Raw genomic sequence first — 16700 nt, 5'->3', positions numbered from 1 at the left:
TTCCTTTTTTGCCTGTACAGTGCTATCTTGGTTCTCAAACGCCTATATAGATAACCCGAGGTAATATTTCTGGGTTAGTGGAGTCTGTAACCTGAAGCGTCTGTAACCCGAGGTATGTACCTCGGGATGCGCACGGGATCCGTTCCGGAGCCCCGTTCGCATCCTGAATGGAACATAAGACGCGGTGGCGCATGCGTGGCTCGCGTTTTGCCACTTCCATGCATACGCATGATGCCATTTTGAGCATCTGCGCAAGCACGAGCGGTGAAACCTGGAAGTAACGTGCAATCCGAAAGCGCTCAACCTGAAGCACATTCAACCTGGGGTATGACTGTACAGTGGTACCTCGGGTTACATACACTTCAGGTTACACACTCCGCTAACCCAGAAATAGTGCTTCAGGTTAAGAACTTTGCTTCAGGATACGAACATAAATCGTGCTCCGGCAGCAGGAGGCCCCATTAGCTAAAGTGGTGCTTCAGGTTAAGAACAGTTTCAGGTTAGGAACGGACCTCCGGAACAAATTAAGTACTTAACCTGAGGTACCACTGTATATGCTACGTGGTAATTTATGGACCTAATGGGTATCTAAAAGCCATTTCCACGTAACAAAATATGTACATCACAGGAGCCGATACAACACAAAACACTGCTGCTGCATGTAGGTTTTATTCGATTTGTTTTTTTAATCTTATAGTTTGGAAACGTACATCCAGGTTTTTTCCCCTTTAATTTTTTGGGGGGCTCCCAAGAGAGCGGGGGCAGATTTGATATTCCTGAAAAAGAGAATTTTTTTTGAACATGGTAATAAAATTTCCCCCAAATTGCTAGCGTTGTAAACAAAATCTGCCCTTCTTCCCTTATGGGGTATCCAAGAGCCCGTATCGAGTCCTTAAGTGGGCTCCCTATCAGTAGGAGAAAATACAACTAGAGCTTGTTCGGCTTATAAACTGCTTTTTATCAAATCGTTGCGCGCCTCGGTTTTGGAACGCTTTGGTTTCGCAACGGCTTAAGTCCTGCTGAACCAAGGTGTCGCCGTTCATGCCACTCGAGACTTCCGTCGAAGGAGAAGAGGGAAGAAGGAGGAAGATTGGAAGAAATTTAAAGACTACTTACAGAAATACTGTAAAATTAATGCATGTTAGAATGATGTTGGATAGAAATTAAGTGGTTTCCCGCTGTAATGCTTAAGAGATATGAAAAAAAAAAGGTCTAGAAATAAGTAAAAACTAATGGTGAGGATTTGCTGAACTAACAATTTGAATTGGAATACAAGAAAGGGAGGTATGAGGAGGTCTGGAAAATAAGTTAAAAGAAGATAAGTAATGGAAATTCTATGTGTTTTTAATTGTTTTTATTTGTGGTTATGTTTTCTTTTTATTTTACATTGTATTATTTTTTGAAAACTTTAATAAATATTCTATAAAAAAAATACTGTAAAAGTAATGAATGTTAGAATGATGTTGGATAGAAATTAAGTGGTTTCCCGCTGTAATGCTTAAGAGATATGAAAAAAAAAGGTCTAGAAATAAGTAAAAACTAATGGTGAGGATTTGCTGAACTAACAATTTGAATTGGAATACAAGAAAGGGAGGTATGAGGAGGTCTGGAAAATAAGTTAAAAGAAGATAAGTAATGGAAATTCTATGTGTTTTTAATTGTTTTTATTTGTGGTTATGTTTTCTTTTTATTTTACATTGTATTATTTTTTGAAAACTTTAATAAATATTCTATAAAAAAAATACTGTAAAAGTAATGGATGTTAGAATGATGTTGGATAGAAATTAAGTGGTTTCCCGCTGTAATGCTTAAGAGATATGGAAAAAAAAGGTCTAGAAATAAGTAAAAACTAATGGTGAGGATTTGCTGAACTAACAATTTGAATTGGAATACAAGAAAGGGAGGTATGAGGAGGTCTGGAAAATAAGTTAAAAGAAGATAAGTAATGGAAATTCTATGTGTTTTTAATTGTTTTTATTTCTGGTTATGTTTTCTTTTTCTTTTACATTGTATTATTTTTTTTGAAAACTTCAATAAATATTCTATAAAAATAAAAAATAAAAAAGAGGGAAGAAGGAGGGAAGGAAAGAAGGAAGGAGGGAATAAAGGGAAGCGAAAGGAAAGGAGGAGAAGCTTCTTTCTCCTCCTCCTCCTCCCAGGCCGCGTCAGGGAGCGGGAAGTGAGCTCAGGCGCGGAGGAACTCCCTCCTTCGCCGGCCTGGGGCTTGTGCTCTCCGTCTCCGCTCCGGGTCTCCGAGAAAGAGGGAGAGAGAAAGAAGGCAGGAGGAGGAGGAAGAAGAGGAAGAAGAAGAAGAAGTGAAGGCAGGCGGCGGCGGCTGCTCCTTGGCGGCGGAGGGAGGCGGAGGCGGCCGGCCCAGCTGAGCCTGCGGCGGGGAGCCATGTCGGACCAGGTAGCCGCTTCTCTCCTCCTCCTTTCCCCGCCGAGGCCTCTCCGGGATCCCCGGGGAAGGGGGAAGGCAAAGCCCCGGGGGTAATAAAGCGCAAGGCCGGCAGGCGGAGGCGCCTCCTCCCCGCCCCATAGACGCCCCTCGAAGGCTTTAGACCCCCGGGTTGTGGGGTGGGGAGGGGGGGGCGGCGGCGGTGTTTCGCCCTCTGTCCTCTCCCACCCCACACTTTGGGGTCCCTGCGTGGGATAAAGCGAGAGAGGGGATTTGGGATGGGGAGGGTTGGAGCTGTGGGGCCTTTTGACCCAAAAAAGGGGGGCTGGGGTTTGTCGGGGTCCCTCTCCTCTCCTCGATTCATTTCGGAACCCCCACACTTTGGGGTCCCTGCGTGGGATAAAGCGAGAGAGGGGATTTGGGGAGGGGAGGGTTGGAGCTGTGGGTCCTTTAGCCAAAAAAAGGGGGGCTGGGGTTTGTCGGGGTCCCTATCTTCTTCTTGTTCCATTTCAAATAGCATTTCAAATGGGGTCGGTGGGGGGTAGGGGGAAAGCAAGCCAAGAAACAAAAGCAACATAGGATGGGAGGGAGGGACCCCCAGGGTCATCTAGTCCAACCCCCCCTTGCAATGCAGGGATCTCAACTAGATCCTACAGGGCACGCGGTGCCCCCCCCCAACCTCTGCTCAAAAGATCCCGTGCAAGGCGAGTGCGCCGACCTCTGGGCACGAGACCCTGAATTTTCGGGGTGGTGGGTGGGTTCCCAGCCCCACGTCGGGCAAAAGGTTCCTGCGTCGCGGTGGGTTGGACTAGAGGACCCTCAGGGTCCCTTCCAATTGCACGATTCTGCCTCTAGTGGGAGTCCACTGGCCAACAGCTGTTAACTGTCAAGAGAGTTCTTCCTGATGTTTTGAGTCAGAATCTGTTTTCTTGTCACTTTAAGCCATTGGTTTAGATCAGGCATAGGCAAACTCGGCCCTCCAGATGTTTGGGGACTACAGTCCCCATCATCCCTGACCACTGGTCCTGTTAGCTAGGGATGATGGGAGTTGTCGTCCCAAAACAGCTGGAGGGCAGAGTTTGCCTATGCCTGGTTTAGATCCTAGCCTCTGGCGTCCATATTTTGTATGTGTGCCTTTCCTGGAAATAACTTGCAAAAATGATGTCCCCTGTTTTGCTTTGCGTGAGATGTCCTTGAGTAGGAGATCATTTCTTGCCATGGTGAATGTTTGGCTGCAGTGTTGGGTCTATGTTTGGGGGTTTGTGTGTGTATGGGAGAAAATCTATTTGATACCTTGATCGAATAAGAATTGTGAAATGGTTTGGTTGCAGCTGTTATTTTTTTTAAAAAAATAAAATGGTTCAGCTAGCTATTTTTCAGCTAGTACAGAATATTTATCCTATTGGCCCAATTCGAATGTAAACTGGGGTTAAGGGTATGAGTGTTCCACTACCGGCATAACTGTCAGGAAGAGACTGGTTGCGTCCTTTAAAATTAATACTAAACTGCAGTTAATTTAAAAGGTTACGTCAAAACCCTAAATTGTGGTTAATGTAAACTAAAGCCTTTTGGAGCAAGCAAGCAACATAAACCACAGTTTGAAGTTGAAGGCTAACCGCAGTTTTTCCTGGGTTCAGACATAACACTTCTTACTTCCCTGGGGTCACACTGGAGGGAAGCATAGAAGCCCGAAGCTAAACTTAGGTGTTGCATCCAAACATAGTCATTTTTTAAAACATGAATATATCTTTTCGGAGTTTTTCCTGTTATGGCGCATAAATACTTGGTGTGAAAACTTAACCCATCATGAATTTGTTAGTCTTAAAGATGGTATAAGACTTTGTTTTAGTGACACTAGTTTCCCCCAACACAGTATCTCTCCTTTAACTCTAACCATTAATAATTATTTCCCTCATTCCATACTTACCCTTTGTTTACTTTCTGTAATGCTGCACTTCAACCGTTCATCAATTTCTATGTTAAATTGCAAAAAACAAAACAAAACAAAAACCCTCCAAAAAGCTACTGGTAGCTCATCCGTCTATTGATATTGCGTTTATAGGTTATAATTAACTTTGTTTTACTACTGTGGCTGTTTTACTTAATGTCGTTAATGAACTGTAGTGTTAAACAGAACACCCTTTCAATAACTTAAACACTGCATTAACTTCGGTTATAAATATGATGTTAATGAAATGAAAACAATAGGGAAACAATCAGCAGCAGTGCTACATTAGTTTCTTTGTAGCAGTAGCATAAACGGATTTGACGTGAGCTGTGGCTCAAAACCCATACATCGGCAAGTTCTTATTTGTGTTTGTCTTCAATATCAAGTCATTTCTCATAGATGAATGTCATGGTGAGCTAAGGGTTTATATCTGAGCTCAGGAATGCAGGTGTTAAATCACAATTCTATTTTAATTGATTTCAAATTGTTCAAAACTCTACCTTCTCCATTTACATGTTTGGCAACAGTAGTTAGCTGATTTCTTATCCTTTTAAACAGGCCCGCTTTACTGCTCCCTATTCCTCTGGTCTTGCATTTACTCGGCACATTTTCAGGTTCTCAGAGGCTAGAAGCGTTACCTTATAAATGTTTCTGTTCATCAGCAATACAAACTATGGTCATGCTCTGCTGTGGAAGAAGTATATTCACTGTTACTGCCAATTTCTGTTAGTACAGCCATACCTCGGGTTACAGCCGCTTCAGGTTGCGTTTTTTCGGGTTGTGGACCGCTGAAACCTGGAAGCACCGGAACACATTACTTCCAGGTTTCGGCAGTTGCGCATGTGCAGAAGCACTAAATCGTGCTTTGCGCATGCACCGAAGTGCCAAATTGAAACCCGCATGTGCGCAGTTGCGGGTTGCGAACGTGCATCCCACACGGATCGCGTTCACAACCTGAACGTCCACTGTATTCACTTCTGGTTGGCAAACTGTCTCTTGTGGGGTGAACTAAACAGGCAGTTAACACATTCCTCCGCCTTCAAGCTATGAAAAAGATACAGTGGTGCCTCGCAAGACGAAATTAATCTGTTCCGTGAGGCTCTTCGTATAGCGTTTTTTTCGTCTTGCGAAGCAAGCCCATTGACAGCTTAGCGGATTAGCGCTATTAGCGGTTTAGCGGCTTTTAGCGGATGAGCTGATAAGCGGCTTAGCGGCTTAGGAAAAGGGGGGGGAAAGGGAGAAAAAACCCCGCAGGAACTCGCAAGACATTTCGTCTTGCGAAGCAAGCCCATAGGGAAATTTGTTTTGTGAAGCGCCTCCAAAACGGAAAACCCTTTCGTCTAGCGGGTTTTCCGCCTTGCGAGGCGTTCGTCTTGCGGGGCACCACTGTAAATTGAAGGTTTAAGCAAGATTCTAGCTCAGCAAGAAGTACAGTGGTGCCTCGCAAGACGAAAATAATCCGTTCCGCTCCGTTCCGCGAGTCTCTTCGTCTAGCATTTTTTTCGTCTTGCGAAGCACCCCTATTAGCGGCTTAGCGGCTATTAAAGGCTTAGCGGATTAGCGGCTATTAAAGGCTTAGCGGCTTAGGAAAAGGGGGGGAAAGGGAGAAAAAACCCCGCAGGAACTCGCAAGACATTTCGTCTTGCGAAGCAAGCCCATAGGGAAATTTGTCTTGCGAAGCGCCTCGAAAAACGGAAAACCCTTTCGTCTAGCGGGTTTTTCGTCTTGAGGGGCACCACTGTACTAAGGAGTGCAGTGCTGTCCTTTCTGCAGATCTTTTCAGTACTTGCAAAGCCTTTTAAAAGATGTGAGCCTTGCAGGAGAACTTGCTTTGCTTATTTAAAAAAATGATAGCTTGCCGTCCAGGAAAGTGCTCTAGGGGTGGCTCTGCACTCCAGTTAAAGCAGTAATGTAATTAAAGCAACAGAGGTGCGAGCACTAAGATTGGAAGAGAATGAAACTACATAGATTCAATTGCTTTAAAAAAGGCTTGGGGAAATAGTCTTTGCTGGGGGGGGGAGTTTCCTTGGGGAGATCATTCGAGAGATGGGGAGCTACCCAGAAAAGGCGTACCAATCCCCCCCCCCAGTTGCCACCTTGGAGAACTCAAAATACTTATTTAGGGGAGTCTAGCTCTCCTGAAAGTGCCTAAATCCTTGTTTTTCCAGATCAAGAATAAAAACACTAAGAAGGCAATTGCTCCCATCGTTGTGCTCTGTAGCTCATTATAAAGTAGAGCTGTTGGTGCTTTTTGCTTGTGCATGGACTTGAAAACGTTCCACACCAGTGCCAATACAGTATAGTTATTTTCAAAGTGGGAATGCTTATAGAGAAGCAGGGTTACTCAGTGAGAAGATCAGTTCTTTGCAAGCAGGTTTCTCTGAAAGGCAAGCCTGACCACCATTGCTTTGCCTGCAATGTGTTACTATGGGAAAATATTAGCTATGTACTAGGTTGTGCGCCAATTTCACATGGGACATGGCTGAGCTTTTTTATTACCCCACATAAGTTGACTGTGTGCCCTAGATCCCTAGAGTCACTGCAGTATTCTGTCTGATTAATTCAATAGGTATAGGTTCCTATTGTGGCGCTAATTCATCATAAATTTGCAAAAAGCTATCATAGAATTGACCAGTGGAAATAGTTTGTATTGTAGTTTATCACTTCGGGGTTTTTTTTGTTTCCTTTTCCTCTGCAGGAAGCCAAACCTTCAGCAGAGGACTTGGGAGATAAGAAAGAGGGAGAATACATTAAACTCAAAGTCATCGGGCAGGTAAGCTCTATTTAATGTGAACATTTCAATTGTTCCACTGGTATAAGTTTAAACACTGGGTGGACTGTGGTGTAGTGGTTAAGAGCGATGGAAACAGGGTTCCTGTCTCCGCTCCTCCACATGCAGCTGCTGGGTGACCTTGGGCCAGTCACACTTCTCGGAAGTCTCTCAGCCCCACCTCACCTCATAGAGTGTTTGTTGTGGGGGAGGAAGGGAAAGAAGAATGTTAGCTGCTTTGAGACTTCCTCGGGTAGTGATAAAGCAGAATATAAAATCTAAACTCTTCTTCTTCATCAAACGTATATACATTGACGCATGCTTTTCATACAGAAGGTCTTAGGCTCAGTTCCTCTCATCTCTGCTTAAAATGATGTTGGACAGCTGGACTAAAAACAACCTCTGCCTGAGACGTTGCATAGCTACTGCCACTCAAGTGGACTCTTTAGATGATTTGACTTGTTACAAGGCTGATGAATGTGTGGACATGCAAAGGCTGATATTTTTGCTATGGGTTGGGGTTTTCTTTACGCTAGCCAAAGCTGGTGAATAAAGGACACATTTCAATAAAGGCACAAGTCCAGAATTTAAGATACTACTACTACCACTACTACTACTAGTACTACTACTACTAATCATTGATTATTTATACCCCACCCATCTGGCTAGGTTTCCCCAGCCACTCTGGGCGGCTTCCAACAAAGTATTAAAATACAGTAGTCTGTTAAACATTAAAAGCTTCCCTAAAGAGGGCTGCCTTCAGATGTCTTCTAAAAGGCTGATAGTTGTTCTTCTCTTTGACATCTGGTGGTGGTGGGGCGTTCCACAGGGTAGGTGCCACTGCCGAGAAGGCCCTCTGCCTGGTTCCCTGTAACTTGGCTTCTCACAATGAGGGAACTGCCAGAAGGCCCTCGGCGCTGGACCTCAGTGTCCGGGCAGAACGGTGGAGGTGGAGATGCTCCTTCAGGTATACTGGACCGAGGCAGTGTAGGGCTTTAAAGGTCAGCACCAACACTTTGAATTGTGCTCGGAAACGTACTGGGAGCCAACGTAGGTCTTTCAGGACTGGTGTTATGTGGTCTCGGCGGCCGCTCCCAGTCACCAGTCTAGCTGCTGCATTCCGGATTAGTTGTAGTTTCCGGGTCACCTTCAAAGGTAGCCCCACGTAGAGCGCATTGCAGTAGTCCAAGCGGGAGATAACTAGAGCAGTGTTTCCCAACCTTGGGCCTCCAGCTGTTTTTGGACTACAACTCCCATCATCCCTAGCTAGCAAGACCAGTGGGCAGGGATGATGGGAATTGTAGTTCAAAAACAGCTGGAGGCCCAAGGTTGGGAAACACTGAACTAGAGCATGCACCACTCTGGCGAGACAGTTAGCTGGCAGATAGGGTCTCAGCCTGCGTACCAGATGGAGCTGGTAAACAGCCACCCTTGACACAGAAATGATCTGCGCCTCGATGGACAGATGTGAGTCCAAAATGACTCCCAGGCTGCGCACCTGGTCCCTCAGGGGCACAGTTACCCCATTCAGGACTAGGGAGCCCTCCACACCCACCTGCCCCGTCCCCCCAAAACTACTTCTGTCTTGTCAGGATTCAACTTCATCCGCCATCCATCCTCCAACTGCCTCCAGACACTCACACAGGACCTGCACCGCCTTCACTGGTTCTGATTTGAAAGAGAGGTAGAGCTGGGTATCATCTGCATATTGATGAACACCCAACCCAAACCCCCTGATGATCTCTCCCAGCGGCTGCATGTAGATGTTAAAAAGCATGGGGGAGAGGACAGAACCCTGAGGCACCCCACAAGTGAGAGCGCAGAGGTCTGAACACTCATCCCCTACCACCGCTTTTCTGAACACAGCCCAGGAGGAAGGAGCAGAACCACTTTATTACAGTGCCCCCAGGTCCCAGCCCTTCTAGATGGTCCAGAAGGATGTTATGGTCAATGGTATCAAAAGCCGCTGGGAGATCCAGCAGAACTAGGAAACAGCTCTCACCTTTGTCCCTAGCCTGCCGGAGATCATCGACCAGCGCGACCAAGGCAGTTTCAGTCCCATAATGAGGCCTGAATCCCGACTGGAAGGGATCCAAATGGTCCACTTCTTCCAGGTGTGCCTGGAGTTGTTCAGCAACCACGCGCTCAGTCACCATGCTCGTATTCAGCAAAGCAAAGATAACCCCATCTATTTTAAAACAGAACAAAATGAAACTTCAGATTATTCATTAGCTACTGGTAATAGACATATTGAAGGAACAAGCAGTCAAACAAATGTAAGACGAACTTTTGAGCATTATCTTCCATTGTAAACCGTTGGAGAAACCAATTGCCTTTTTAATAACGTGTGGGAAAGCTAATAGATTTTGTATTCTGTTTGCAGGACAGCAGCGAAATACACTTCAAGGTGAAAATGACAACGCATCTAAAAAAACTTAAAGAATCGTACTGTCAGAGACAGGTTTGTGAAATTTGGGGGCTCTTTATTTTCCTTCTTAAAATACACTTCTCTTCCTGTGAAAGTGGAATTGAGAAAATGAAGAGGAATATTGTGTTGAGTTAACGTGTAATTTTGTGATGATGACACCTGTGTTAGCTTTTAGGGTCTCTTTGGTGCAATGGGCCTTTGGCTGTTAACCAGAAGGATGGGGGTTTGATCCCACCCAGGGATGGCTGTGGGCAGGATTTTTGCATTGTAATTATTATTATTATTATTATTATTATTATTATTATTATTATTATTATTTATACCCCGCCCTCCCCAGCCAAGACCGGGCTCAGGGCGGCTAACAACCAATATAAAAACAAGTTGATTGAAATACGACTTAAAAAACAAGATTAAACTACAACCTTAAAACATCAAAATGCAGCCTCATCACAGGAGGAGAAAGGAAAAAAGAAAGAGGGGGAGGGAATCAAATTGGTTCCAAGCCAAAGGCCAGGCGGAACAACTCTTTCTTACAGGCCCTGCGGAAAGAAATCAAATCCTGCAGGGCCCTGGTCTCATGAGGCAGAGCGTTCCACCAGGCCGGAGCCAGTGTTGAAAAGGCCCTGGCTCCGGTTGTGGCTAATCTAACTTCCTTAGGGCCCGGGACCTCTAGGGTGTTGCTATTTATGGATCTTAAGGTCCTCCATGGGGCATACCGGCCCCGGGCTGCCTTGGGTTCCATGATGGAAGAAAGGTGAGCTATAAACATAGTAAGAAAACAAAATGCTTTCAGGGTGGCGGATGATAAACAATTGAAACAACGAAAGCAACAACAGGATTAAAATACAGTGGTACCTCGGGTTACATACGCTTCAGGTTACAGACTCCGCTAACCCAGAAATAGTGCTTCAGGTTAAGAACTTTGCTTCAAGATAAGAACAGAAATCGTGTTCCGGTGGCGCGGCGGCAGCAGGAGGCCCCATTAGCTAAAGTGGTGCTTCAGGTTAAGAACAGTTTCAGGTTAAGAACGGACCTCTGGAACAAATTAAGTACTTAACCCGAGGTACCACTGTAAGGATATAACTCACTGATGATCTGCAGAAGAAGATTTGATCTGAATGACCAGGCAGAAGGGCAGGTGCATGGAGATTAGGTTATAAGCAAGCCAGTGTGTGTGACTATAAAACATACTTGCCCTATACATGGTGCAGAAGCTAAGGTTGGGTTCCTTAACTTACATATTCCATGCTTTTCAGCTCATGAGAGAATTTGTTGGTGCTTCAATTCTTCCATTAGATCGAAGAGAGAGAAAAAGAAGAAGCAACACCTACATTTTTCAGTTCTTTTTGCGTGTGTCTTACAAGTTGGAATAAAGTAATTTCTCCTTCTTTTCCCTTTTCAGGGAGTTCCTATGAATTCACTCAGGTTCCTCTTTGAGGGTCAGAGAATTACTGATAATCATACTCCAAAAGAGGTACGTTTTTCATAGTGCACACTGCCACATGCGCAGCTAAGACCGTTTGGAAGGTTAAATCAGGGGTAGCTTACTCCCAGCTTTGGGGCTGAATTAGCCACACACACAACCCAACAATTTTTCTATGGGACCAAAGACCTCCACCAGTTTTGGTGGTGGCAAAAATGAAAGCACCGGGTTTCCGCCCAACTTTACTGCCCTGATAGAGATGCAAAGTCTCCTTTCCCTGATCCTTGGATGGATCATTTGATGAGTAGTTATTCTCATCAAGGGACGCAGGTGGTGCTGTGGTCTAAACCACAGAGCCTAGGACTTGCCGATTAGAAGGTCGGCGGTTTGAATCCCCATGACAGGGTGAGCTCCCATTGTTCGGTCCCTGCTCCTGCCAACCTAGCTGTTCGAAAGCACACCAGTGCAAGTAGATAAATTGGTAGCGCTCTGGCGGGAAGGTAAACAGCGTTTCCGTGCGCTGCTCGGGTTCGCCAGAAGCGTCTTAGTCATGCTGGCCACATGAGTTGGAAGCTGTACGCTGGCTCCCTCGGCCAATAAAGTGAGATGAGCGCCGCAACCCCAGAGTCATCCGCGACTGGACCTAATGGCCAGGGGTCCCTTTTCCTTTATCTTTATTCTCCACATCTGACTTGTGTGCAAGAGGAAGGAGTGGCTATGTCTACTTTCGGCCACGCTTGCAGCCCCCAGAGGATTTGCAAATGGTGAATGTATCCCCTCCCCACCAAGTGGATCAAAAAGAGAGAAAAAAACTGTTTTGAAATACAATTTAAAACAATTAAGGTGCGGTTAGGTTGCTGTTTTTAAAAACAGAACAGTTTAAAGGTGATCTGTACATTAAAACTCAGCCGTGTTAAAGCAAAGCTTGGCTTGCATTTCATTGTTTCTGAACTTGGACTTACGACTTGGTATCAAACGCATTCAGAATCTCTTCTGTAAAGAGTGTGTGATAGGTAAAAAATCTGAGCATTATTGTCATTGCACAGAATGGGGTGATACAGCCCCAAGTTATCGCAAGGTACTAGAATTTAGCCCCTTTACAAGGAGATGCTATTCCAGCTGATGCCCTCTGAGAACTTGATCTTTCAGATTGTGCTCGGTTTTCAAATTAGGAATATTAATGACAACCAGTTGAATCACATTTTCGGGAAGGGGGTGGGGAACGCATTGACATTTGCTTCTGGAAACCTCTAGGCAGTTCTGCCAGTTTTTTTAATAATTGTCTTTCTCACTGTTTTTATACGTGTACAGAGACAAATGGAAATCTATACTTTGAAATGAGAGCAACTTGTAGTGGGTGTGTAGTTAGAAGTAACAGCTCAAGTCTACCCTCCTAGGTGGTATAAAACAGTATGTAGTTGTAAATACACATTTTTTATTGTTAGATAGAACAGTGACTGTGCAACTTTTTTTAAAAAAAGAAATATCTAGAGTACAAATGAGGAAATAAATGATTTCAACCAGTCTTCCTGTTTTGAATCTGACTAAAGTCAGTAATTTTACATAACCAGGGGTTGCTTGTTTGCAGACTTCTCTTGTTTACTGTCATGTCTTAACAACCACAAGAAAAATAATGACGGTTCTGAATGCAGAATATCTATTTTTAAGAAATAATAATTGTTTCTTATTTTACAGCTTGGGATGGAAGAAGAAGATGTGATTGAAGTTTATCAGGAACAGACAGGAGGCCATTCAACAATTTAGATTGTTTGCTCCCCACCCCTCCTTTCCCTTTTATTCTTTTCTTATTTTTAAATAATAGTTCTTTTGTAATGTGGTATATAACACTGAATCGAAACCGGCACCGTACGCCCGTATCTGGGGTCTTATTTACAAATGTCTGTTATAAATACTTGTGCTCATTATACGCTATCACTTGTTTTCATTGTACTGAATTCTTGTGCTCCCACTGCGGTTGTACCTCCCTGTTTCCCCCGTTTCCTCTTTAGAAACCACCCACACGCACATTTGTGTGTTCACAGGGCCCATGTATTTCAAGCACGTTGACAGATCTGCCAGATTGGGCGCAAAGGTTTCCTAAAATTTCCGTATTGGCCCCAAGGTGGTTTTTTTAACGTGCGGCTTTTACTTGCGGATTTTAAGTTCCAAAGGAGCTGACGCTTTTCTGAGAGCTTAGCGGTGGAAGGATTATGTCCTCAAACTTTGTTCTGTATTATTTGCTGGTGGCCTAGGACAGAACAGCATCCAGATGTTGATGGGAAAATGTAGTCTTTTTCTTGGGTATGAGATACATGAAATCACCGAAGAGAACTTGGGAAATCCTACTGATTTTTCCATCGGCAGAAGAGCCCAGGAACATTCTGATTTTTAGTACTTTCATGTACTGAGAGTTGCTAATAATTTCATTCTTTTGTGGTACCTTTTGGCCTGAGATGTGGTTTTTGAATGCGCACATAGACTGTACTGGATTCCCTTTAAATAAATGAGAGGAAACAAATTTATAAGCATCTGCATTTTTTGAGATACCTGTGGCTTGGATACTGTTTGCCAGAAGCAGTGAGGAATATTTAAGGAACACTGGCTTTCAGCCTGAGGATATGACAGTGGGGCAACAACTGATTTTGTTTTTCCACCTTGCGATCTAGCACGCTCTTTGCCGCTTGCTCTCAAATTTTAAGTAGCAGTCTATCTTCAACTAATAGATGTCTTTTGTAAATGCCTCCTCTGTTCTGAAAACTAACGTTAGCGTAATGTTGAAAAAGGTTGCAAGAATTGGGGGAGGGGTGCCCAAGTATTTTGTGAGCCCCCTGCCACGAACACTTCATGACCTTTTTAAAAGGTGTAAAAGGGGCGCACTAAAGTGTTTGTTTTGAATAGTCACAGAAAATGCTCACTTAAAATTGATGGAGCTCAAATTAGCCGCAGCTAACTTGCTCCATTGATTTTAATGCAGTTTAAGCACGCATAACTCTTTCTAAACTGAGCGCCTTGTGTTGCATTGGAAATCCTAGCTAATCTTTAGGTTCATCAAATGCTGTACTCTGTGGCAACGAAAACCATGCATGAGCTCTGCTTGCTGCTTGCATAATACTAGTGTGAGACTGGCCAGAGCTACTTGCAAGACACGATCAAGAATTTCATCCTGTGAACTGCAAAGTTTTGTCGTGTGACTTCATAGGATCAGCATCAAAGCCCTTGCAGCAAACCTGATTTCTTGTATTATGTAGAAGTAAGCCTAACTGATTTCCAGGGAGCACACGTAAGCGTTCTTAGGGTTATAGGGATTCCTGAAAATACGTCGTTTCAAGCCAACGCTATCCCAAACCAAATGGTGAATGGTTAGAGCAGCTTTCCAAAATAAAAGCTATTCATCAGTTTTTTGTGGAGTTTGTTCTGTGAAGTAGTATTCTTAATTGAGGGTTGGAAAACTGTATTCCCCGATTGGTTATCCCGCTGAACACTTTTTGACCTCCATACCTATTTTAGTAAGTCGCGGAACAGTGTCATAGAAAACCTGTCATGCTAGAAGGGGCCCTTTAGCTCAGGTTTATGGTATGATGATGGCAGGATTAGAAACACATTGCTCTACCTCTTTTGTTTTTCCCTCTTGCAAGGGGATTGGGGAAAGGACAGAAATTGAGACTGCAATGTTCTTAAGCATGTTTTTAATACACCATTTGATTGTGAGTTTAATTTTATTTTTAAGCTGGCACTTAATTGTAAAGTGTTAATGGATCTTCTCCAATGCTTGTAGTTCCCATGTCCCACTTCTGATGCCTTTTTGTACACATGCTAAAACTTTTTTTAAAAATTAAAATTTGTTTTCAAAAATTGGCATATGGGGTTTAAGTGTTATCCATGACTACAGTAATAAACAAGCTGAGTGAAACGTGAATGGAAATGTGTTTTTAGCCTGGAACCTGCTGTTTTCCTCTTCTTCCTGGGCCACTCGAATGAATAACTCAACTAGCTCATAGGTATCAGTCGCCACCACGTTCTGTAGAAATGAGTGAGCCAGGATTTTGCATCCTGTTCCATTTCCAGTTTCTACAAGCTGATGGCTCACAGAGCCCTGCTAGGTGTTGCTGGATCATAGCTGTCAACTTACAGATTTGAAAATAAGGGACCAGCAGCCTTGAAAATAAGGGACCAGCAGCCAAAATAAGGGACCTGCAGCCTCACCTGTTCCAGGCACTCCAGTCTTCCTGTCCTCCTGCAGTCTGGTCAAACTCATGCTGGTAGCTTCGAGAACACTGTCCAACCAATTTTGTAACCAGAGGTTCAACTGAATAGAATCTGAATCACATGCACCACAAGGCCTATGCAGCCTCAACTTAAGATGGCTCCCCGGCCTGGCTTTGCACTGCAAAGTTTGCAGCAGCACGTGCAACAAAATGGCGTCCAGCATTCAAAACCCCCCTCAGCTTGCATTAACTAGCCACACACAAGGCATGCAAGCTCCACCCCCCCGTCGTTCTTAGACTTTTTATTCGGTGAGCAACACAGCCAAGCAACACAGTTGGAGCCTCCCTCCTCCCTGGCTGGCAGGGAGGGAGGGAGAGGAGCTGCTTCCTTTGAAATTTAAGGGACATCATTTAAGGGACATCCATCAATAAGGGACAGCAGCGAGACATGGCGCTGGAATAAGGGACTGTCCCTTCAAATAAGGGACACTTGACAGCTATGTGCTGGATTACAAATCACATGAGTTGACATGGGAAAGGATCTTCTCTGCAATGGTGTCCCATTTGTAGGCCTGTCCTCTCAGAAGCATGGTTGGTGTCAACACTGCCACATTAAAACTTGTCTGTGTTTCTCAGACATTTGTAGGAAACTCCTTTAATCAGCCTGGGTGGATGAATCCCACTTGGGTGTTTTACCTCTTTGTGAACTGGGAGTTGATCTGTTTTTATAGCTGTACCCCATTCTGAAGCATACGCTAGCAATGATAGATAAAACAAAAACTGGAGTGCCCCAAGCTGCCCAGCCTTCCCATAAGAGCTAAGGGTGACATTTGTGTGACACTACTTGAATCGCAACCGTAGTCTTACGGCGAGGCCGCTCTGAATTGAATGTTGTTGGACTCCCAACTCCCTCCCATACCAATCAGCATGGCCAATGTTCAGGGATGAATGAAGCCACAGTCTCAACATCTGGAAGATCACAGGTTCCTCGTCCCTGGCCTTGAGAAAGCGCAAAACTAGTGAATTGGGGCAGGGGATTGTCCAGACAAAACTAACTTGCAGTAAACATGTTGCCTGCTGCTATTGCTGCTGTTTAGTCATGTCCGACTCTTTGTGACCCCATGGACCAGAGCACGCCAGGCACTCCTGTCTTCCACTGACTCCCACAGTTTGGTCAAAGTCATGCTGGCAGCTTCGAGAACACTGTCCAACCATCTCGTCCTCTGTCATCCCCTTCTCCTTGTGCCCTCAATTTTTCCTAACACCAGGGTCTTTTCCAGGGAATCTCAGCTTCAGGATCTGTCCTTCCAGTGAGCACTCAGGGCTGATTTCCTTAAGAATGGATGGGTTTGATCTTCTTGCAGTCCATGGGACTCTCAAGAGTCTCCTCCAGCACCACAATTCAAAAGCATCAATTCTTCAGCAATCAGCCTTCTTTATGGTCCAGCTCTCACTTCCATACATCACTACTGGGAAAATCATAGCTTTAATTATATGGACCTTTGTCGGCAAGGTGATGTCTCTGCTT

At 44.4% G+C, this 16700-nt stretch overlaps 1 protein-coding gene across 1 annotated transcript; it reads left to right on the top strand.

Moving 5' to 3' along the window:
• Positions 1 to 2075: 2075 nt before the first annotated feature.
• On the top strand, positions 2076 to 14823 carry SUMO1 (small ubiquitin like modifier 1). The gene is made up of 5 exons (XM_081850213.1): positions 2076 to 2410; positions 7045 to 7119; positions 9500 to 9577; positions 10947 to 11018; positions 12663 to 14823. Exons 1-5 carry the CDS (start codon positions 2399 to 2401, stop codon positions 12729 to 12731), a joined length of 306 nt encoding a protein of 101 aa, XP_081706339.1. The 5' UTR covers positions 2076 to 2398; the 3' UTR covers positions 12732 to 14823.
• The last annotated feature ends 1877 nt before the right edge of the window (positions 14824 to 16700 follow it).

This window comes from Podarcis erhardii, assembly GCF_964252035.2.
Source record: "Podarcis erhardii genome assembly, chromosome: 1".
NCBI lineage: Eukaryota > Metazoa > Chordata > Lepidosauria > Squamata > Lacertidae > Podarcis > Podarcis erhardii.
Note: the sequence above shows the minus strand (reverse complement) of the source record. Positions and strands in the feature narration are given on the sequence as shown.